Raw genomic sequence first — 24,489 nt, forward strand, 5'->3', positions numbered from 1 at the left:
ACTGCGCCACCAGTGAAGCCCGTAAAGTGTATTTTTAAAAGTAAGTTTTTATCCAACCCAGACCCCTATTTCTCCAGTCTCCCTGTCCAAACACACATGTTATCAGGATCTTTAAAGAAATAAGTGTAGCTATCTATCTACCTATCTACTCATCCACTCACAGAAGTATATGTGCATATCTATGCATGTATACATACATATGTATAAATGTGTCCATATACATATGTTTGTATTTATATATATTTACTACATTTATTTTCATTTATACAAACAGAAGCATACCATACCCAATGGTATGATTCTGTTTGTACAGATAGATCATACAAATAGATCATAAAGCATCTTAGAAGAGTATAAATGCTATGGAGAAATATATAGCAAAAATAGGGAATGAAGTGAAATTGGAACATCTTTGAACATTCCTTTGCATACTTAAATTATATCTATATCTACATAGTATATCTATATTATAAAGTATGTCTGTAAAATTATATTCTGGAAATGGGACTGTGAGGCAAAAGAATATGAACTTTTAAATTTTTGATAGAGATTACCAATATGCCATCTATAGAAATCATAACAATTCAACCAAATACCCATAGAAAATATCTGTTTTTCCACACTCCCCCAACAGTGTGAATTAGCAAACTTTTTTATATTTGTCCTTCTGATAGCCTAAAAATGGCAAGTGTTGTTTCAATTTGAATTTCGATGCTGCAGAACATGTTTTGCTATGTTTATAAGCCAGCCATGTATCTTTATCTGAGAACTTCTCCTTCCAGTCTACAACCCACTTTGCTAATGTGCTGCTGGGCTGTAGTTTGTATATTTGTAAATATTTACATGGAAGAAAATTAGCCCTTTGACTTTTCATGTTGGTTGCAAAGTTATTCTAGTCACTACAACACCAGATTCTTATTTATTTCTATGTTTATGTTCCAGGTATTCTTCCATGCAAAAAGATTTAAAGTTTATGTATGAAAATTTATCAAATTGTTAGGTCACTACTTTTAGGTTTTGTGTCAAAATTCTAAACACGTTCTACTGTGTTTTCTTGTTGTACTGTTACATTTTTGGTTTTCATTTTAAATCTTGAATCCACCTAAAATTTATATCACCATCCCCCAGGAGTAAGGGAGAAATCCAGTTTCCCTCTCTCCCAAATGGCTAGCTACTCACTCTAACTCAAGAAATATTAACCAAATGCATAATCATCGGTAAGCTTACTCTATTCTGGTACAATGTAGGCTCTCATAAACATTTGTTGAATGAATATTTAGATAGTCATTTACTCATTCATTCTTTCTACAAATATGCATTGAGTACCTACTATATGTGAACACTATGCTAGATATTGCATGTAACAGTAGTGACTCAGAACCTGTCCAGGAAGCTTGTAGTCTAGCAGTAAATACAGGCATTAAATAAGTAATCATATAGCAATTATTTTGGACAAGATAACCTAAGATTCCTCTTGCTGTGAACACCCAAACTTGTTAGAAGAAATATGGTATGTTTTAAAATGCAGAGTTGGCGGCTGAGAGGCGGGGCGGGGCAAGAGTGGCTTCTTTGCTTCATTGTGCCCTAGCGACACCCGGACACCGCGCGGGCCGCCGGCACCATGAAGATCTGGACGTCGGAGCACGTCTTTGACCACCCATGGGAAACTGTTACAACAGCTGCAATGCAGAAATACCCAAACCCTATGAATCCGAGTGTGTTTGGAGTCGATGCATTGGACAGACACATAGATCCCTCTGGAAAACTGCACAGCCATAGACTTCTCAGCACAGAGTGGGGACGGCCTTCATTGTGAAATCTCTTATTGTTACAGCAAGAACCAAAACATATATGCAAGAACATTCTGTAGTGGATCCCGTAGAGAAAACAATGGAAATTAAATCTACTAATATTTCATCTACAAATATGGTTTCAGTAGATGAGAGACATATACAAACCACTGCCTCAAGACCCAGAAAAAACTGTTTTGACTCAAGAAGCCATAATTACCATGAAAGAAGTCAGTCTCAGCAGTTAACCTCGAAGGACTGATGGCAAGTACGATACCGTCAAATGCTAATAAAGGCCGAGAAGCAAATGGAGTGGGTAATACATAAATTAAATGCTGAAATTGAGGGATTGACGGCTTCGGCAAGAGGGAGCATAAGGACACCAACAGCAGCAGCAGCATTTGTGAAGAAATCATAATGAAAGTTGATAAACAACACCCAGTTCCCCAGGTCTCTACAAGCTGACAGTATATTTATTTGTTATTTTAAAAAAATACAGGTCTTCCCTGGTGGCGCAGTGGTTGAGAATCCGCCTGCCAATGCAGAAGACACGGGTTCGAGCCCTAGTCCGGGAAGATTCCACATGCCACAGAACAACTAAGCCTGGGCGCCACATACTACTTGATCCTGTGCCCTAGGGCCCGCGAGCCACAGCTACTGAGCCCACGCGCCACAACTACTGAAGCCTGTGCGCCTAGAGCCTGGTGCTCTGCAACAAGAGAAGCCACCGCAATGAGAAGCTGGTCAATACAACTAGAGAAAGCCCGCGCACAGCAACGAAGACCCAACGCAACCAAAAATAAATAAATAAAATAAATTAATTTTAAAAAATAAATAAATAAAAATACAACTATATTTTCGGTAGAATTTTGTTTTTTGATAAGCTGAAGAAAGACTATTTGACTTGATCAAAGCCAAGAGCTGCAGTGTTTCTAAATAAAAGGGATCGGCTGAAATTAGTGTTGTCTGAAATGACTGCCTGATTTTGAGGATTCCAGTATTTATGTAACAATTTAACAATTTTTGAAAAGCACTTGAAAATTGATATTGGCTGATTAAACCTCCTTAAGGTAGAATTTTAAAGCTTTTCATGCATTGGAACTCTACCTAGTTTTGGACCAACCCCAGAACCAAGCAGAGCCACCTCTTACATACCCACGACTACCCTGCTGCAATAAACTTGTAGAACTTGCATGAGGGAACTCACTTTTAAAGGAGAAACTGTATAGTTTTAAAAAGACATTGATTGTATAAAATAATTTGCTCTGCTATAAACCACCATTAAAAATCACAATGTTTTAATTTGGTACTTAACATTTTTGGAGTAAAAACTATCACAAAAGTAATAAATGACGCCAACAAAAATATACTTTATTGTGTTAAAGAGTACTGTATTGGTTTGCCAAAGTTTTGTAACTTAGTAAAGGTATTACCTTCCTTGGATTTGTACTTTATGACTTAGTATGCTGTATCGTGGGCTGGTCATGTTAACTAAAAAAGTCATTGCCAGAATTTTGCAGCACTCTAAACTTAAACAGAAGAACAGCTGTTCACATCTTTTAGCATTTCACATTTGCCTAACTTATAAATTGCCATGTGTCAAAATCATGGTTCTGTAATTGCTAAAGCATGATATGCCAGGTTATTTGAATCTAATTACTTTTTGAAGTTAATTACGACCACAAAACATCTTTTTTTACATGAAGAGCTGTACATCATTTGAAATTACTCAAATGATGTCTTGCTCTGATGCATAAATTCCAGGGACTTAATGTTTTTAATAATACCGTGTCCCTGCAGGGGATGGGGGCCGTGGAGAAGAAAAAAGAATAATAGGGTGAAAAAAATCATTGACCTAAACTAACCAGTAGGTGAATTGCTTTGCAGCTTTTATTTATGGAAACCCTTGCTTTGGATGCCAGAGGGCAGCTGCAATGTGAAATCTAATCCAGTAAATGTATTTTGTTTTGTATTTTGTAGCAGGCAATTAATTATCCACCACTAAATAAATAAGAATATTTTTGATACTGGGAATTGTTGCATACAGAGTATTTTTGTTAAAAGGTGATGAGCTCTTGCCTTTATTTCACAGTACTTAAAGTGATAAACTTCTAGTCAGGTTTCCTATAAAAGAAACCAGTTAATATATGTACATAAACCACAAAAATAGTATAACAAACTATTTGAAAATTATTGTTTTTCGACTTAAAATATTGTTTAGCTTGAGACTTCTTAGGACGTTTGTAAAAGCAAGTTAAAGCCAATAAGATTTTTGATTTTTTTTGTAACCGGAGATGGTTTTTACAATTAAAATAACATTTCAACTAAACAAAACATTGCTAAATATTGATATTTAATAAGTTGCCTTGTATAATTTCTGAAAATTATACTTGTTCTGAAAAGTGTAAGAATACCCTAATGATAAAGATTTCTAAACAAAATTTTATCCTGTTTGATTTTTTTACTCTGATCTAATGACAAAATTCTATAAATTTTCATTTTCCAATGTAGTTACTTTTAGTGAAGTAGCTAGTAGTTAATGGCTTTCACCTGTTAAAATATAAATAACATAGCAAGCATCTGAGAGGACTAAACTGGAATAAAGTGTTCATGGGTTAGAATTAGACTCGGACTATGGAGTATATTATCCTATTTAATATTAAAGATGGATCTTATATGAATTAAGAAAAACTTTCCTGTTAATAAAAGCTTCCTTTTAACTAAAAATAAATAAATAAAATGCAGAGTTGAGCTCCAGGGAATCCCAAAGATCAGGAACGAAGAGGGAACTGAAAACCATAGAGACTCCTCTGGGGAGATTTGTCCATCTAGGTAATAGGACCTGGATTCTGAGGGGAAAAGAGACAAGGCTTTGGGTAACTGTATTTAATTAAATTGTGGAGTGGAAATCCATGAAGATTTTTGGGAAGAATTAAGCACAACATATGAGACTTAAGTTCCAGTATTATTTGTTCGAACAATGACTATCTATGAGGTCACAGGCAAATCCCTTTACTCTTTTCAGCTTCCATTCCCCTCTTATAAAATGAGAGAACTGAATTAGAATACCTGTAAATTATGTTTCAGCTCAACATTTTAGGATTCTGTGATGAGAGACACCTTTGAAAATTTAATTTGGCAACAGTGTGAATGGTGGATTATTGTATTAGCCTCGTAACTGGTATTGCTGCCTCTAGGCTTGCTTTAACTGCAAATTAATCCCTTCACTGACCACAGTAGCCTTTCTTAAACAGGTCTAAATTTTATCCCCTGCTTGAACGTTTTCAATCGTGTTCCAGAATTTTCAGGATAATGTTAAAAAGACTTAGTTTAGCAAAAAAAATTGTTTTCATCATCTGGCTGCTTTATACTCATCTAACGTTCTCATCTAACATTTCTCCCATTATAGTATAATTATTGGTTTATTTGTCTCTTCTAAACAATGTAAACTCATCTTTGCCTTTTTTTTTTTTTTGAACAAGAAGTTTATTTAAACCACAAGACTCTTGACTTGAAGGGAAAATTGTCCAGGATTCATTTCTTTTAGAGTAATTTAAAGACATTGCCCTACTTGTAACAGCTACATACAAAAAAGTTATAAAATTGTCCTTGGTTTTACAATGATAAATGAAAAGCATTAAAATTCTCCCATCGAACAAGGTATGCAAGGATTTTTATGTTGTTCTTTTTTTGTTAAACAGTGAGAGCAAAATAACTTACTGAAATATAAAGGCAAGAATTGAATGAGCATGCCACTAATGGAGAAAAGGGGGTATTTTCATAGAACCAGTATTTTTCCCCAACCCATCTCCATTAGATGTCGGTCAAAACATACCATTGGCGGGCTTCGCGGGCTTCCCTGGTGGCGCAATGGTTGAGAGTCCGCCTGCCGATGCAGGGGACACGGGTTCATGCCCCAGTCCGGGAAGATCCCACATGCCGTGGAGCGGCTGGGCCCGTGAGCCATGGCCGCTGAGCCTGCGCGTCCGGAGCCTGTGCTCCGCAACAGGAGAGGCCACAACAGTGAGAAGCCCGCGTACCGCAGAAAGAAAACAAAAACAAAACATACCATTGGCCATTTACTTAAAAAAAAAAATGCACTATGCTTGTGCACGTACACCAGTTACTTTATTTACAATAAAGGAAGGGGGAAGGGGAAAATGAAAGAATAGAGAAAACTATACTGTAGTAGTCAGGATGTGGTGGAACCAAATTGCGGTTTTCTAATTGAGAATGTCTTCTTGGTCTGGAGGAACAGAATTCTGGAGTAAAGTAGCAGGTTCCCTTTTTAGCAGACACCTCCTGTCAGCTGCTGGAACACACCAATTGTATCTTCAGCCTCCATTTCCAACTGTGCAGGTGTGTCTGTTTCATTGATTGGCTGCCCATCAAATTGGAATCTGATCTGCCTCATTGACATACCCTGTCGTTCACAATAGGCTTTCAATAGTTTACTAAGTGGTGTATGACTCTTAATCTTAAACTGCACCACAGAACGGTCCTGCCCCGCCACCTTCAAATTAATATGATCATTGTTGTCAGTCTTGACTCCTTCCTTGGGCTTTTCATCAGCCATGGCGAGTGCCAGATTCTCCTCAGCTGCCGATTCACTAAAGAGGTGTCAGGTCCACATCAAAAGAGCACACAAGCAGCACCAGGAGTGGCAGAAGAAGGAGGCGGCAGCGGTGGAGGAGGGAGAGCACCTTTGCCTTTTAAACATCTAGCACAGGTGCTGGCATACAGCAAGAACACCATAAATATTAAATGAATGAATAAGTGTACTGAAGTAAGAAGACCTGGTGGGTTTAGAAATAATTCTGACAATTGGCAGATGCCTTAAAGGTATGTGAGAATGTTTATTCCTTACCAACAATGAGTATAAATGTTTGTTTTAACAGTATAAATTTTTGTTTTAAATGTTTGTTTAACTTATAGATCTTTGCAGATCTATAAGTAAATATGTTATCTCATTTTAATATACTATTCTCTGATTAATAATAAAGTATTTTTCTCTTTTTTAAAAAAAGAAATAATTCTGGAGGGAAGTAATGCAGTTCTGAACTGACATGGCAATACTAAGAAGGGGCAGTTGGGTATTAATTAGGAAATCATAGTGGAAACACAACCTATAAAACATGATCAAAGAGTGTCAACAGGGAAAAGGGAAACCACGCTCCATCTCAGATGGGACTTGAACCCACGATCCCTGACTTTAGGAGGGACCTCGAACCCACTGTCTTAATTGAAACCACTCACCTAGTATAGGACTTACTGAAGCTCAGGTTCTTTTGTCTCTTTGCAGAAAAGGCAAAGTGGCAGGTGAAGAGTGAGTTTATTAGCATACATAGGTCGCTTGTGAGAGATACAAACAGGCAGGCAAGGCAGCCCCAAGAACAAAGAGGGCTATATTTTTATAATCAAACAAAACCTGGGGAGGGGAGAAGACCACCTTCTTCCTCATTTTTTGGTAGATGTCAAGGTGATAGGGACAGAGTAAAGGAACAAAGTAGGTAATTAAATAGTTAATCCCACTAAGGGATTGTAAGTAGATAAAAAAGTATCAGAGACCCCTGTAAGTTAATGATTACTCAAGAAAGCAGGTTTGCTTAACCACAAAACCAAGCAGTCTTGCTTAGCAATAAAACCATGCAACAGGAGCATGAGACATGCCCCAAAACAATAAAACAATGGTGGTATGAGACCCACATCCTGTCCAGTGAGCTCAGTAAGTTATTGATTCCTAGGACATGCTCCTCTGGGCACATTAAAAACAAAAATATATGGGCTTCCCTGATGGCGCAGTGGCTGGGAGTCTGCCTGTGGGTGCAGGGGACGCGGGTTCGTGCCCCGGTCCGGGAAGATTCCACATGCCGCGGAGCAGCTGGGCCCGTGAGCCATGGCCGCTGAGCCTGCGCGTCCGGAGCATGTGCTCCGCAACGGGAGACGCCACAACAGCGAGAGGCCCACGTACCACAAAAAAAATAATAAAGAAAGAAAGAAAGGGTGACGTTATATTGAAACCTGAAATGATTTAACCATTTTTAGCATATGTTACTGCCTTTTTGCTTATTTCCATTGTGCCATGACAGTCCTGGCTTGACCATGTAGGGACAAGAAAAGTCCCCCAGCCGACATGGAGGAGGAACTGATGATGAAAGTGTGACCTCTACTCAGGAATGAGGAAGATGGTGGTCTTCCCCAAGCCCAACACTTCCTTTGATTATAAAACCATAGCCCGCTAAGTTCTCAGGGTGCAGCACTCTCTCTCCCTCCTGCTTATAAGCCTCACAAGCATCCTATTCTAATAAATCACTTATCTATCACTTTGCCCCTCTCTGAATTCTTTCTTCCATGAGACAGAAAGAACTGGAGCTCCTCGGAGCCCCCTAGAGGTTTCAAAGGCTTACATCGTAAGTTCCTCCTTTGACCCTATATGGTCTAATTGGGATGGTCATGGAACTATTTAAGTCAAATATATATTAGCAAAACGGTGGTAATGTATACTAAAATATGGTCATTCATCTCAGGTTTTGGTATAATGTCCCCTTTCACCTAGTTTCTTTCCCCTTTCACCTATATTCCTGTCTTGGCTACATGCAGAAATGCAACCCTTTAAGGACCACTAACTCCCTGACTTTATGTTACAAGATTCAGACTCCATATCTATCGTCTTGTGTTTTAACTATCAGGGTTTGTGGCTTGAGTGTGCCTGGCACTTGGATGCATCTGGTCTTCCTTCAAGTTAAGAGTAGATTGTTGCTAGATAACTGGATTCTTTTCTTGAGTGGTCATTAGCTTACAACAGTCTCCCAAACTCCGTTAAAATTTCCTTTCTGTCTTTAATCCCCTGGTGAGATTTCTAACCTAACTAATTATCCTACTCTAACCCTATCAAAAGCAGCACTATAAAAGTCTAATTCTTAGGTGTATATTTGTTAACTATATAGCTTTATTTAGTTTTTTTAAAAATTTAATTTATTTATTTATGTCTGCATTGGGTCTTTGTCGCTGTGCGCGGGCTTTCTCCAGTTGCGGTGCGCAGGCTTCTCATTGTGGTGGCTTCTCTTGTTGCAGAGCATGGGCTCTAGGTGTGCGGGCTTCAGTAGTTGTGGAGTGCAAGCTCTAGAGCACAGGTTCAGTATTTGTGGCACACGGGCTCAGCAGCTCCTCGGCATGTGAGATCTTCCCTGACCAGGGTTCGAATCCCGTGTCCCCTGCATGGTCAGGCGGATTCTAAACCACTGCACCACCAGGGAAGCCCCAGCTTTATTTAGTCTAGATGAAATTTACCATTAAAAAAACCAGCTCCAAGATCTGGTCCCAACGTGCTAGGGCAGACAAGTCTACACTGTCCATAGATTGTGACCTCTCTCTTTAAGAACATGATGACATTCGATTTTACTAGCTTGAACCCAGCTGAGCTACAAACCTGAGTAAAGTTTACTGTGGGCACAAATTCAGGAAGTCAGAGATATTCAATTATCTGTTGAATGCCTGGTATGCACAGAAACCTGGAGAAACAAAATAAATGAAAAGTAATTTTAGGGAATTCCCTGGAGATCCAGTGGTTAGGACTCAGGTGCTCTCACTGCCAGGGGCAGGGGTTTGATCCCTGGTCGGGGAACTCCCACAAGCCATGCAGCATGGCCAAAAAATAAATAAAATAAAATTACAACAGTTTGTCCAACATTTAAAATGTTCCCAGCTCCCAACTTTTTCTACAGGTTCGGAGGTATATTTTAACATACTTGTTTACACAGGTGTTTTATTTTTTCATCTATGTTATTACCCACTCGAACAAAAAATAGGTAATTCCTATAAAGTCCAATTTCTTTGAAAATTCTAGGGTGTCGTTTTAGTTTAATCCTTTTTCTCTCTAGCCATAAGATTAACTGTTGGTAAATGCTGAGTAGTGCTTTCATGCTCTACAAGCAAGAACACTAAATAGGAAAAAAAGTAATTTTTTATTACCTTATCACCACTTTTCATGAACCAACTTTGTTTTTCAGAAGATAATTAACGGATAACCCTCTAGGTTCAAACTGTTGTACACAGAGACGCTCATTCAAGAATAAATCATTATATTGTCACGGTTGAAAAGTATTTTTGGACGCCATTTCACACTTGCGAAAGTACATCTTAGACAAAATGGAATATTTAATACAAATCTGGGACCAGCGAGAGGCGAGCGCGCAAAATTTAAGTGGGCGAGACTACTACGACCCTAAGTGTGAGCGCCTCCCTCGCCCCACCCAGGGCCTGGCCCTTCTTTAATAAATGGAATAAGGAGTCCGAAGGGTATGCATCTGGGGTCTGGACGGTCTTTCCAAGCCTTAGATGCCAGCCACTCCATCCAACCCACTAGCGGTTGCAAAGTGGGAATTTGTTCAACAGGAATGGCCAAGTCAAATACTGTCATATCAAGTTCCCTTCTGACGTAGCAGGTGTAGCCTCCGGAGCACCAAAAACAAAACAAAACACCAGCCCATCAGCGCCGGGAAATGTCGCGCCCCAACTGGCACTAGGCAACTCGCAAAGGGCCGAAAGTTTGTAGGCAAAAAGGCTTCCCCGGTAACAGAGGAGCTGATGCCTTTCCTTAGGAAACTCAAGGACCCCACGTGTGCGTGCAGCGCATTAACGGTCAACAGCGGAAACTAGGACTCGGCCCCAAACTATAAGAGCTGCGTCCGTCAGCGCGCGCTCCCGGGAAAGGACGTGGCGCCCCCGCCGATCGCCGGTTTCGGGAGAGGCGCGCCGCGTCCTCAGGTGGTAGGTGTCCGCCCTCCGCGGGCCGCAGCCACAGTGCGGACTTGACCCTGCAAGGGAGAGGGGACGCCGCCCGTTCCCGCAGGACTCGTGGAGCCGCTGTACAAAGAAACCGGAGACGTCGGCACCACGAGCAGGCAGGCAGATCCCCGAACAGCCGCGTGCTCTAGGACCCCGGCGGCGGCGCGGCGCAGCGCGGCGCGGCGGGAAGGGGGAAGTTTCAAAGCCGAGAGGTGGCAGCTGGTTGCTGGAGCTACAGCGAGATGAAGTTGCACTGCGAGGTGGAGGTGATCAGTCGGCACTTGCCGGCCTTGGGACTGAGGAACAGGGGCAAGGGCGTCCGCGCGGTGTTGAGCCTCTGTCAGCAGGCGCCCAGGACTGAGCCGCGGCCCCGAGCGGGGGGCGAGCGGGGCGGCCGGCACCACGCCTGCCTGTTCATTTCCACTCTGAAGGACAAGCTCGGGACCCGCTATGAGGTGCGTGAAGCAGGCAGGTCAGGGGTGGCAGCCGGGCGCTCTTGCCCTAAGCGCCCGACTGTTCCCGAGGCTGGACTCCGTCTTAGGGGTTCCTGAGCGCCCGGCCCCGAACCCCATGACCACCCGGACCCCGGCGTCTCCCTACGGACCCCGAGGAGGAACGATTTTGAGAGTGCACGTCTTATTTTTCTTGCCCATTTCTGCGACTTTGTATTGACAGCCTTGCTGTTTAGTTGCAGATAGCAGCCCCGCCCCTTTAAAGCCTTGGAAATTTCGGCCTGCCGGATTAAACTATAAACGAAGCATCAGTCCAGTTTGGGGGAACTGTAAAATGACTACTCTTTGGTTCAGTAGATTCTGTTTCTCCACAGGCTTTTTGCTAGTTTTGTCTGTTTGTTGGTTTGTTTTGTTTGTTTTAAGGCTTTGTAGGGTGTTTCTAAGGTCATTAGGCCAGATTAGTACAGTAGTAAAGCAGTAATGCTTGGGTTGCATCTTGATATTTTTATTAAAGTTACTGGTTACTGCATCTCTCTCTCTTTTATTTCTCCTCAAATGTTTGATTTCCTAAGTCTTGATTTGTTAGGTCCAAGACTTTTTCGTATCTACCTAGCAGTAGTAAACCCTCCAGAAGAAGTTGGAAGTTGAAGTGGAATTTTTTGAAATAGAATTTTTAAAGTGCAAGTTTTATAAAATCCTTTTACGTTGATTACCAAGCACGTTATTTTGTGAAAATGACTGGAATAGTTTTGTGCCTACTATAATAAAATTGAGGGGACAATTCATCACCCACCATTGCATCTGACTCTTGACTGGACTTTATACAATTTCTGAGATTATTTCCCTTACAGTGTTTTACTCCTCAGTGAATACTCATAGTTGAGGAAAGGAGTTATTGCTGTTTCATTCAGAGCCACATAAATGTTTGATGTGAGTAGTTGAAAGTCTAAATAATTCCCCCCTTTCCATGGAATCAATTCGTATAATTTTTCGAATTAAAAGGACTTTAGAAATCACCCAAATTTTAAAAGTTAGAAAACTGTTAGGTGACAGAAGCAAACTCATAACCAGAATTGGGTCTCCCTTTTCTCCCTGTTGTCTTCCCTAAAACCTATCTTTTCATGCCCAGCTTAGGTACTGCCTATTTTCAGAGTCTGTTATGATCTCTCCTTTAAAACGTTTATTGCACTAATAGTCAGTAGCTGACCTAACCAAAATTTTATTGTAAACTGCTAGTTGAAGACTTACTGTGTGCAGGGTGCAGTGCTAGATACTGTGGGAAATAAACCTGATTTAGTCACTGTTTTTCCAAGACCAGAAAGGGAGAAACAGAAACCACCACTTATAAAGGTGGGCTATGATAAGTGCTGTAATAAAGGTAGAAGCAGAGTAGTATAATATCAAAAATGAGATCAATTCTGATTAAAGGTCTTGAGAAAGTTTTGTAGAAGAGGTGGTGCCACAGGGCTTGGGACATAGTAGGTGTCAAGTAAACATTTATTGGTTGAATTAAGGTGGTTTTGTCCTGGGCCTTGAAGAGTAGGTATTAGTGCTCAGTATGGAAGTATCTCGGGGCTCTTTCTTACAACCCTCTACCCTTCTGTCCTGACTTCAGCTGTCATCCATTTGACTGTGATTTCCAAATATGTTCTTTAGCTAGTCCTCTCCGTTAACTTCCAACTTGAGCCAGCTACCTACTGGAAATCTTCACTTGGATGTGTAGCAGTATTTCAAACTTAAAATATCCCCAGATTAATTTTCCTTGCCATCCCTAACCCTGCTTTTCCGACAGTCTTCTGCAACCCTTTAAGTAGTATTCTGCCCCATCCAGACACCTTAAAGCCTTTCCCTCCCCACATCCAATATATTATTGAATTCTTTCAATTCTACTTCCTAGGTAGCTTTCATATTTTCATACCTCCTTCCATCCCAGCTGTAATCTAAATCACCATTGTCCCTTGCCTCGCTAGTTTCTTAAAGGATCTTCCTACTTCTACCGTTGTCTTTTTCCATCCCATTCTCCCCGTCCCAAAGTTCATTCTTACACTGTAGTTAAAGGAAGCTTTTCCAAATGTAGACCTAATCATGTTCCTATCTTAAAGTCAGTCAGTGGATATCACTGTTCCTAGGATAAAATCCAAAATTCTTAATATGGTTTACAAAATCTTTCACCATCTAATCTCTGTTTACCTCTCTAGGCTCACCTGCCTCTTTTCACTGGATCTTTCAGGTGCACTGAACATCTTTCAGCTCCTCACAGCTACCAAGCTCTCTTACCTTGAAGGCTTTGAACACATTGTTCCATCTTCTTGGTATGCTACCTGCTGTGTCTTCCCCCAGTATCTTCAGTTGCCTAACATCTCTTAATCCTTCATTCTTACCTTTAAGGTCACTTTCATACCCCTTCGCTAATAAGGTCTTACAGCAGCCTGTACTTCCCTTCTTTTAATATTTGTTATGCTTGTAATTACTTGTTTAATAACTGTCTCTTATGAGATCGCCAACTTGATTAGTGTAATTACCATGCTGGTCTTACTTACCACTGTTGTCCCAAGCCCCCTGTCATAGTACCTGGTACATAGTGGCTTCTCAATAAATAGTTGCTGCATTGAAGTCTGAAGCAGAAGCAACATTAGTCATTAAAAATTTTTGAGCAGCTGTTATGTGTCAGTCACTTTTCTGGCTCCAGGGAAATAAAGGTGAACAAAGGAGACAAGATTCCTGCTTTCACTGAGTTTATATCTTGTGGGAGGCATGCCCACCCCAGACTAATGGGCTGAAGTTAAGAAGGCAAGTAGCTGCTATTGGCAATGGGAGAAAAGAAACATTCTCCTCAAACACAGGGGTTTCTGTTTTCGAAGAAGAAAGAGTTACTGGACAGGTAGAACAATTATGTCTTTTTTTGTGGCTGCATCGGGTCTTCGTTGCAGTGTGCAGGCTTCTCATTGCGGTGGCTTCTCTTGTTGCGGAGCACGGGCTTTAGGTGCATGGGCTTCAGTAGCTGTGGCTCACGGGCTCTAGAGCGCAGGCTCAGTAGTTGTGGCGCACGGGCTTAGTTGCTCTACGGCATGTGGGATCTTCCAGGACCAGGGCTCAAACCCGTGTCCCCTGCATTGGCAGGCGGATTCTTAACCACTGCACCACCAAGGAAGGCCCAGAACAATTATATCTTACCAGATGCTAGATAAGGAGTGTAAATACCCCAAAAACCACCCAAACAAAAACCTTTAAATCTTAAAACCACAGAACACCCAGACTTAAGAACTAAAGGCCAAACCAAACCTGGCAAAGTGACTGGCACATTCCAGTTGTAATAAATATTGAATAACAGTACCTGGTTTTGTCCTTTTTTCCCATTGGTTTTAAGCAGCTAAAGGAGAACATTGAGCAGTTCTTCACCAAATTTGTGGATGAGGGGAAAGCCACTGTTCGGTTAAAGGAGCCTCCCGTGGATATCTGTCTAAGTAAGGTATGGTATTAAAAACGTTAATGCTTAGATTGGTTGACTGTAAAGAGAATAGAGGCTCTTTTAGGATCCTGATACCCACATAGCTGAACAGAGACAGTCACTTGCTGGTATGTTTGAAGAAGTGACGGCAGTTTCCCTGGCATGCATGTATGGCCTCTAAAACGGCAGAGTCAGTCTCAGAAAAGTTGCCCAGGATGGGAAGGAAAACTGGGTTTGCTTCTGTGCCCAAGATGGAGCCTCAGGGTGTTCTTAGACAGAACTCTATAAGGCAGGTGGCACAGGTCTGCGTTTTGCCAGCTGAATCACAGGTGATGAATCTAAATTTGGTGTTAAAAAAAAAGAATGAAATACAATTAGAAACACTTCAGGGGGTATTTTACTTACTATAATCACTTTTTAAAATACATAAACCATTAGAATAAAAAACTCTTTTCGTCTTTGCCTTACCTCACTTTTTCCTTTTCCCCCTTCCCAGAGGGTAGGAGCAGTGATTTGTTCAACCTTGTGGTATCCTTAACCCCAAGGCAGGTGCTTTGTAAACATTAAAAGTTTAATAACTGTTTAAGGTATTTGTATTGAATGGAGGTGTTTTGTCCTACCTCCTCCTGTTCTTGTGGTTTTTCATTTTCTCTTATATTCAGCCTATCTTTCCACTAACTCCTTCTACCTAAAAACAAGCTGAGAGGTCTTACCAATTAAAAAAGTAGAATAGACAAATTTCTGGAAAATCAAGGCTAAATCTATTGGCTCCACTTTCTTGCTATCTCTTTTGACCTCTGCTTTCACTGGTTACTCACAAAACACTGCCTCAGAGATCAGTGATCTCCCTCCTATTTGCCAAATCACATTGCCATTATTTCTTATCCTTTTTGAGCTCTGTAGAACTCGACACTGATGACCACTCTGGACCTACTGGCTGGACTACTTCACCCAGGTCACCAGACTTTCCTCACTCCACTTGACTGTGTATACTGCTGCCAAAATAGCTCTTGTCATATAATTCTCAACTCAAAATTCTTCAGTGATTTCCCACAGCCTGATCATTCTATCCTCCTTACCTTGGCATCAAGCTCATCTGTAATCTATCCCCGTACTATATTTCTTCTCTTTTACTGCTCTACAAAGCTCCTACGTTCCAACCAAATAGGATCATATACTTAGTTTCCCAAACTTGCTGAAAGTTCACTAGTCCTTCACGTATAAACTTTATGAAACTTCTAAAGTATCCTGCAAGTATTAGTTGTTTTTATTGATGACTTAGTTCACATACCACTTTATTAGTGATTTCTATGTCCAGCTGGAAGCAGTCTCTTGCTTTTGATGTTTTCTAGTACTTTTGGCATTGAGTGCTATTTGGCCTTGCTTTTTTTTTTTTGCGGTACGCGGGCCTCTCACTGTTGTGGCCTCTCCCGCTGTGGAGCACAGGCTCGGGATGCGCAGGCCCAGCGGCCATGGCTCACGGTCCCAGCCGCTCCACGGCATGCGGGATCCTCCTGGACTGGGGCACGAACCCGCGTCCCCTGCATCGGTAGGCGGACCCCCAACCACTGCGCCACCAGGGAAACCCTGGCCTTGCTTTTGACAGGGCCGTTGCTTTTCACAATTCCTAGTGTTTGTGAATAACCCGCCCCCCTAGGTGTTTTGCAGTGCACCGCACTACCTTATTCTATCTCAGAGGCACTGGAGATTTGGGTCAGTTCATCTTTTCTTTTTTTTTGACTTTGGTTACTAAGTTTAAGTAACTTTTTTTGTGTGTTTTTTTTGGATTATAGTCGTTGGGTCAGTTCATCTTAAACCCAAATCTTAAGTGGAATCTTTTCATGCTTTCCTGTTTTATTTTATACTCTTATGGCTCCCCCTGTGAACAGTTTTATTTAGCGTATGTCTCTCAATATAATTTTTCCAAAAACGTTTAAAATTTTTTGTATCTGTATTGAAATTTAGTGAAAATAGAATACTAAAAAAATTTGTACAGCCATTTTCAATAAATGATTGCATGATTTGCATATATAACTTTACAGACTTTGTTTAGGATAGATTAGCATGGATGCATTATCTAAAATGGAATTTATAATTGTACAACTTATTTTTATGTATTCAGGCCAATTCCAGCAGTCTAAAGGGTTTCCTTTCAGCTGTGAGACTGGCTCACAGAGGCTGTGATGTTGAGGCACCACTTTTAACCTTCACACCAATGAAGACTTCAGAATTTGAAAAATTTAAAACTAAAATGGTTATCACATCCAAAAAGGACTATCCTCTAAGCAAGAACTTCCCCTATTCTCTGGAACATCTTCAGACTTCTTATTGTGGGCTTGCCCGGGTTGATATACGTATGCTTTCCTTAAAAAACCTTAGAAAATTAGACTTGAGTCACAACCATATAAAAAAGCTTCCAGCTACAATTGGAGACCTCATCCACCTTCAAGAACTTAACCTGAATGATAATCACTTGGAGTCATTTAGTGTAGCCTTGTGTCAGTCTACACTCCAGAAGTCACTTCGGAGTTTGGATCTCAGCAAGAACAAAATTAAGGCACTCCCTGTGCAGTTTTGCCAGCTCCAAGAACTTACAGATTTAAAACTTGATGATAATGAATTGATTCGACTTCCTTTCAAGATGGGACAACTGACAAACCTGCGTTTTTTGTCAGCGGCTCGAAATAAGCTTCCGTTTTTGCCTAGTGAATTTAAAAATTTATCTCTTGAGTACTTGGATCTTTTTGGAAATATTTTTGAACAACCAGAAGTCCTTCCAGTTATAAAGCTGCAAATGCCATTAACTTTATTGGAATCTTCTGCGCGAACCGTACTATATAATAGGTAAGCCTTTGATAGCATCCTGGTATTCTCATCATCCTCAGAGTAACAAAGTCTTTAACATAGCTTATGACTCTGTGCACAATGACGCTTTGCTCCAGTGGCCGTCTTGCTGTTCCTTACCTCTGCTTAGAATGCTTTTCCTCCAGAAAGTCTCATAGCTTACTTTCTCACTTCAGTTCTCTGCACAAGTGGCACCCCAGAAAGGTCTTTCCTGACTACTCTATCTAAAGTGTTATCCCCCACCCCCTTACATTGCTTGATTTTTTTGTCATAGGATTTATTACCTGGAATGATACATATTTTTTAACATTTGTTCGTTTTCTGTCAGATATTCTCACTAGAATGTAAGATCCATGAGGGCATGGACTTTGCCTTATTCTCCACTATTTCCCTTGGGTCTAAAATGTGATATCTATCCCCCATACCTGCAATATGTTAGGGAATGAATGAATGAAGAATGAGTGAGTGAGTGAATAAATCAATGAATGACATTGTTTCTCAGAGTCTGGTTCCCTGACCAGCAGCATCAGCATCACCTAGGAATTTGTTAGAGGTGCAAGTTCTTGAGCTTCACCTCACACTGGCTGAATCAGAAATTCTGAGGGTGGGGTCCGGCTCTCTGTGTTTTAACAAGTCCTCCAGGTATCTCTGATACAGTCTAAAAGTTTGAGAACTCCAATCTGACATAGTGGTAAAGTGTGGTCTTTGGAGTCAGGCTTAGGTGTGATTTCTGGCTTCACCCCTTAGTGTGGCTTTAGCAAGTTATTTAACCTCTTTGATTGAATCTCATCTGTGGAGCAGGAACAATAATACCCACTTTACAGAGTTGTGAAGATAAATGATCTAATGTAATGGCAAAGCATTTGGCATATAGGAGGACTCAGTAGCTCCTGGTTCTCTTCCCTTGTCTTTGAACACTAACTGCAGTTGGTCGTGAGACACCAAACTCCAGTTATTCATTTTATTCAGGCTTTCATATAGGAGTGGAAGTTAAGATGTGAACCAAATTACTATTGAGTGCTTATAAAATGGTAGGAACACCATATTTTGAAGAAGAGATTCTTAACTTTTTTTTAGTGGGGAGAGACTCTTAAAAAAAGAAAAATGACAGAAGTTATGGGCCTAGAAAAATGCACACATGAATAAACACAGACTTTTGCGTACAACTTTATAATGCTCATAGACCCCACTGAAACCCAAGCCAGTCTTTCCTCTTCACCATCCCTAGCTTAAGAGCTCATATCCTAAAGCAGTGGTTCTCAAATTTTACTTCACATTTAGAATCACCTGAGGAGCTTCAAAAAATTCTGATGGTTAGTCCCCACCCCAGACTTATTAAATCAGAATGTTTGGGAGGGGACTTCCCTGGTGGCGCAGTGGTTAAGAATCCGCCTGCCAATGCAGGGGACACGGGTTAGATCCCTGCTCCGGGAAGGTCCCACATGCAACTAAGCCTGTGTACCACAACTACTGAGCCTGCACTCTAGAGCCCGGGAGCCACAACTACTGAGCCCGCGTGCTGCAACTACTGAAGCCCGGGCACCCTAGAGCCTGTGCTCTGCAACAAGAGAAGCCCGCGCACCGCCATGAAGAGTAGCCCCCGCTCACCACAACTAGAGAAAGCCCATGTGCAGCAACGAAGACCCAACTCAACCAAAAATAAATAAATAAAATATAAATAAATTTGAAAAAGAAAAAAAAGAATGGGAGTAGGACCCAGTATTTTTCTAACTCCCCAGGTATTCTAATGCATGGCCAGCTAAGATTAAGAACCGCAGCTTGCTTCTCAAACTTTAAGTGCATTCACATCACCTGGGAGTCTTGTTTAGCAGATTCTGTTTTAGAGGTCTGTAGTAGAGATCTGCTTTTTTTTTGAAATTTATTTTTATTTTTAACATCTTTATTGGAGTATAATTGCTTTACAGTGGTGTGTTAGTTTCTGCTTTATAACAAAGTGAATCAGTTATACATATGTTCCCATATCTCTTCCCTCTTGCCATATCTCTTCCCTCTTCCCTATCTTCCCTCCCACCCTCCCATCCCACCCCTCTAGGTGGTCACAAAGCACCAAGCTGATCTCCCTGTGCTATGCGGCTGCTTCCCACTAGCTATCTGTTTTACATTTGGTAGTGTATATATGTCCATGCCACTCTCTCACTTCGTCCCAGCTTACCCTTCCCCCTCCCCATATCCTCAAGTCCATGCTCTAGTAGGTCTGTGTCTTTATTCCCGTCTTGCCCCTAGGTTCTTCATGACATTTTTTTTCTTAGATTCCATATATACGTGTTAGCATGCGGTATTTGTTTTTCTCCTTCTGACTGACTCCACTCTGTATGACAGACTCTAGGTCTATCCACCTCACTACAAATAACTCAATTTCGTTTCTTTTTATGGCTGAATAATATTCCATTGTATATGTGCCACATCTTCTTTATCCATTCATCTGTCGGTGGACACTTAGGTTGCTTCCATGTCCTGGCTATTGTAAATAGAGCTGCAGTGAACATTTTGGTACATGACTCTTTTTGAATTATGGTTTTCTCAGGGTATATGCCCAGTAGTGGGATTGCTGGGTCGTATGGTAGTTCTATTTGTAGTTTTTTAAGGAACCTCCATACTGTTCTCCATAGTGGCTGTATCAGTTTACATTCCCACCAGCAGTGCAAGAGAGTTCCCTTTTCTCCACACCTTCTCCAGCATTTATTGTTTCTAGATTTTTTGATGATGGCCATTCTGACTGGTGTGAGATGATATCGCATTGTAGTTTTGATTTGCATTTCTCTAATGATTAATGATGTTGAGCATTCTTTCATGTGTTTGTTGGCAATCTGTATATCTTCTTTGGAGAAATGTCTATTTAGGTCTTCTGCCCATTTTTGGATTGCCTACATTCCAGGCGAGGCTGCTAGTCCATGAACTACACTTTGAATACAAAGGCTCTAAAAGTAACTAAGGGCTCATTGTTTTAAGGCAGTGATCCTCAGAAGTTGAGAGTGCATCACAATCATGCTTATTGTAACAGTACTTACTAAAGCAGATTGCTGGTCCCCACCCTCAGAGATTCTTACTCAGTAAATTTGGAGTGGGGATGAAACTGCATCTATAACAAGTTCCAAGGGAATGTTGACGCTGCTGCTCGGGGGACCACACTTTGAGAAACACTGGTTTAAGGCATTGACTCTTAACTAGGTTTTGAGAATTACCTATTAAATGACAATACATGTAAGTACCTAGAACAGTGTCTTGTTCATAATAGGTCCCAATAAATACTTACTGGATGTATAAATACAAGTAATTTGCTTCTCTGGCAATTAAAAACCAATGTTGTTATCATTAGTTGTGGAGGAGTTCCTAAATAATATAGATGAGAAATATATATCTAGATTTTCTGGTAATCTAGGTCCTAGATTCTACCTCAGACCAACTAGTTCAGAATCTCCAGAGATGGACCCCTATTGTATGTCATGTATTTTTTTAAATCTCCAGAAGTGATACTGATGATTCAGGTTAAGACCACTGATTTGTGAGAAACATGTGTCTTTTGGAAATGTACTTCTCCCGAGTTTCTTGTTCTGTGTTTTCTCTGAGACTTACATATGAAAAAAATATATATATTGTACTTATTCAAATTTGAAAATTACGTCCAAATGAGAAATACTATAAATGGTTACTGATGATTTGAAAAGATCATAACAGATTGGCTGACTCTGATCTTTACTAAAGTATAATTTTGCATGTTTTGAGCTCCCTTGTTTTAAAAAGAATATAGATCCAAAGCCATGAGAACAGCATCTGTTATCTAGCTATTGATAGATTGTCCTAACTGGGACTTCCCTGGAGGCACAGTGGTTAAGAATCCGCCTGCCAATGCAGGGGACACGGGTTCAATCCCTGGTCTGGGAAGATCCCACGTGCCGCGGAGCAGCTGAAGCCGTGCGCCACAACTACTGAGCCTGCACTCTAGAGCCTGCGAGCCACAGCTACTGAAGCCCGCACACCAAGAGAAGCCACCGCAATGAGAAGGCCGCGCATTGCAACAAAGAGTAGCCCCCACTCATCTCAACTAGAGAAAGCCCTCGTGCAGCAACAAAGACCCAATGCAGCCAAAAATAACTAAATTTATTTTTAAAAAAATTGTCCTAACTACTGGTTATAAACATAAAGTTATAGTCTATTAGAAAAATATGTTGTAACTTAAATTATGTTGGATAGAAAGTACAGTTTTTAACTGTTTCCTGTTTCCTTAGACTATAACCAATAGCCTGGAATGTAAACATTGTTACTTACACAAGTAAGTAACTTCTGAAAAAAATTGTTACTTACACAAATAATAAATTCGTACATGTGAAAAAATTAAAAATTGCAAACAAGGCCAATACCAAATCCCTTAGGAAGAGTAGGCCACTATTTTTGATTTGATGTGTATCTTTTCAGACTTTTCTAATAGGGTTTTAAACTCCAGTTTAAATTATAATAGTAGGTTTTATTTATTTGTTGAAAAAGATCTGAACACCTATTATGTGCCAGCCTAGGTACTAGAGAAACAACAAAGAGAACAGTGTGGGGGAGACGCAAAGTGATGGCGGTATGGTTGTGTTTAGGGTGGAGTAGCGAGCTGGGAGGTGGGCAGGCAACCTCAAGAAACTGTCTCTTAGTGTCTTGTAGATGAGGGTTTTGAGTTTGACTTGATTTGATTTTTTTTTTTGACTTACTTGGATTTTAATTGTATTGGGCGCCATTGAAATTTTAAGCAAATTTTAAGTGAATGAATTTAAGCAAGGTTAAATTGCTTACTTGGCTACTAAAGTAAAACTAATGTCCCAAACAACATGTGTTTTAAATTTGTTTCACACAGTTTAAAATTCCCTTTTGAACATTTGATGCCTATGAGAGTATATGGATTGATTGATTGATTTTTAAATTAATTTATTTTTGACTGCGTTGGGTCTTCGTTGCAGTGCGCCGGCTTCTCATTGGGGTGGCTTCTCGTTGCGGAGCATGGGCTCTAGGCACGCGGGCTTCAGTAGTTGTGGCTCGCGGGCTCTAGAGCACAGGCTCAGTAGTTGTGGCACACAGGCCTTAGTTGCTCGGCGGCATGTGGGATCTTCCCAGACCAGGGTTCGAACCCGTGTCCCCAGCATTGGCAGGCGGATTCTTAACCACTGTGCCACCAGGGAAGCCCCTATATGGATTTATTTAAATAAATGTTTCTTCACAGATAGAATGAGTAATTCTCTCATTATCATTTATAAGAATTGTATGACAGAGCCATACGTTTAAGTTATGTTACACTGGTCATACAGTATAATTATATAAAGGACAGATGGCTCTTTCATTGTATTCAGTGGGTTATGCTAATTAAGTGGCAGTGCTAAAAGATACTTTATGGAGTAGTATAGATCCTCTTAGGTTTACAAAATATGTCATATGCTGTTACTTAGTATATTTTCCCCATTTGTACCAGTTAGGAAAATAAAACAATATATTGAGTTAATTAAGAGTAATTTTATTTTTCCATTGTTATAATTTCAGTGTCCAGTAATTCATGAAGTTTTGAAGTTTGAATCTAGTACATGAAGTTTTGAATCTAGTAACACATTAAAAACTATTTTTAAAATATTTTTTTCCAATAGGATTCCATATGGCTCTCATATCATTCCTTTCCATCTTTGCCAAGATTTGGATACTGCAAAAACGTGTGTTTGTGGAAGATTCTGTCTAAGTTGTTTTATTCAAGGAACTACTACCATGAACCTACACTCTGTTGCTCACACTGTGGTCTTAGTAGATAATATGGGTGGTACTGAAGCACCTGTTGTCTCTTACTTCTGTTCTCTAACCTGTTATGTAAATTCCTGTGATATGTTAATGTAATAAGTGATACCACAAAAAGAAATTTCATTTAGTTACAGGCCAATTTGGGACTCACTTATTGTTTACATGTCAAATTGGAGAAAGGGAAGCTTTTCTTGGGTTTTGTATACTTGCTTGAGGGGAAAAATGCGTTAGTGTAACATTTTCGATCATTTGGCTGTAATATCTTAATTTCATTAAAACCTAATTTTATTGTGGTGTTAACTTTTATCAGCTTATTGCACTTGTGTTATTTCAGCCTAGTGTTTCCAGAATGGGTTGTGGGGCTATTTTTTAATGTTAAAACAGATATTGATCCCAACCACTCTGGTCATAGAATTTTCTTATCAGTTTTCATCTTGCGTTTCAGTTAAAGAAATTGAATTTCTAGGACTTCCCTGGTGGTCCAGTGGCTAAGACTCTGCTCCCAGTGCAGGGGGCCCAGGTTCAATCCCGGGTCAGGGAACTAGATCCCATATGCCACAACTAAGACCCAGTGCAGCCAAATAAATAAATATCAAAAAAAAAAAATTGAGTTTCTGTATGCAGAAAATATACTTTGCACTAATATAGTCTAAACTGTAGTGAGAACTTGTTTGATATGAAACTACATAGAAGTTTTTAAGCACTTTTGTGTTTTTCAGGTATATTATTCTAAATATATATGGAATTTTATATTCACCATACATAAAGTAGGAGTTGCTTTGGACAGACTTAAGCTTTTACAAGTTTTATAATATTAATTCCATAATCTTTGTTGTGATTTCTAAGATTTTTAATTTTTAGGGCTGGAATGAAGTTTTGGGGTTGGGTGGGAGTAGCAGAAAATTGCTACGTTTACTAAGTTCTGTATTATATGAGGGTGGTTCTTTTTGTTTTAGTCACTTAATATGTTTAAGTTTTTTAATTAAAAAACTGATAGCAATATATCAGCCACAATATACCAGCTAAAGGATGATTAGGATTTGAACTAGAGCAGAGGATATATAAAAGGAACCAACTTAAAAGAATCTTGGAAAATGGAAGCAGAACTGTTTGATTCTCATTCCCACTGTCTTTCAAATCAGCCTCTCTCCTAGATCACTGCAACAGTGTCAGAACTAGCCTCTGGGAACAAAGGAGGGGAAAGAGTGTAAGTATCTGGAGAAAAATCCTCTCTGTGAACCTAGATCGGGGATTTCCAGCCCAGGCTTTATACTGCCTTCTAAAAGTTAATTCACTTTTGCTCTTTAAAACTAAGAATTCTGTAATTAAGTATCTTAGGATTTTCTGAACTCATAAATTGGTGAGACATTGCCTGAAAATATTATAAAAC

The 24,489-nt window shown here is 40.2% G+C and overlaps 1 protein-coding gene and 2 pseudogenes across 3 annotated transcripts; 2 read left to right on the plus strand and 1 right to left on the minus strand.

The window, feature by feature from the left end:
- Window positions 1–1,584: 1,584 nt before the first annotated feature.
- Window positions 1,585–2,267, plus strand: LOC113623024 (PRELI domain containing protein 3B pseudogene; annotated as a pseudogene).
- Window positions 2,268–5,846: 3,579 nt separating this feature from the next.
- On the minus strand, window positions 5,847–6,381 carry LOC113623026 (small ubiquitin-related modifier 2 pseudogene; annotated as a pseudogene).
- Window positions 6,382–10,706: 4,325 nt separating this feature from the next.
- LRR1 (leucine rich repeat protein 1) lies at window positions 10,707–23,852 on the plus strand. Of its 3 annotated transcripts, none has more exons than XM_027111158.1 (4): window positions 10,707–11,032; window positions 14,397–14,498; window positions 16,600–17,321; window positions 22,955–23,852. In XM_027111158.1, exons 1-4 carry the CDS (start codon window positions 10,820–10,822, stop codon window positions 23,193–23,195), a joined length of 1,278 nt encoding a protein of 425 aa, XP_026966959.1. In that variant the 5' UTR covers window positions 10,707–10,819; the 3' UTR covers window positions 23,196–23,852. The 3 variants fall into 3 exon arrangements, with proteins under 3 accessions (XP_026966959.1, XP_026966960.1, XP_026966961.1); XM_027111159.1 differs by having other exon boundaries at window positions 14,400–14,498; XM_027111160.1 differs by lacking the exon at window positions 16,600–17,321 and having other exon boundaries at window positions 14,400–14,498.
- Window positions 23,853–24,489: the final 637 nt, after the last annotated feature.

The sequence above is a fragment of the Aethalodelphis obliquidens genome, unplaced genomic scaffold (assembly GCF_003676395.1).
Source record: "Aethalodelphis obliquidens isolate GAN/ISIS:26980383/991018 unplaced genomic scaffold, ASM367639v1 scaffold10, whole genome shotgun sequence".
Classification (NCBI taxonomy): domain Eukaryota; kingdom Metazoa; phylum Chordata; class Mammalia; order Artiodactyla; family Delphinidae; genus Aethalodelphis; species Aethalodelphis obliquidens.

Excerpts from the sequence above, each read along its gene's own strand:
- LRR1 (XM_027111158.1), top strand. The coding sequence starts at position 10,820 with ATGAAGTTGCACTGCGAGGTGGAGGTGATCAGTCGGCACTTGCCGGCC. Across the intron at positions 11,033-14,396 it reads AGCTCGGGACCCGCTATGAG|CAGCTAAAGGAGAACATTGA; the intron begins GTGCGTGAAGCA and ends ATTGGTTTTAAG. Across the intron at positions 17,322-22,954 it reads CGAACCGTACTATATAATAG|GATTCCATATGGCTCTCATA; the intron begins GTAAGCCTTTGA and ends TTTTTCCAATAG.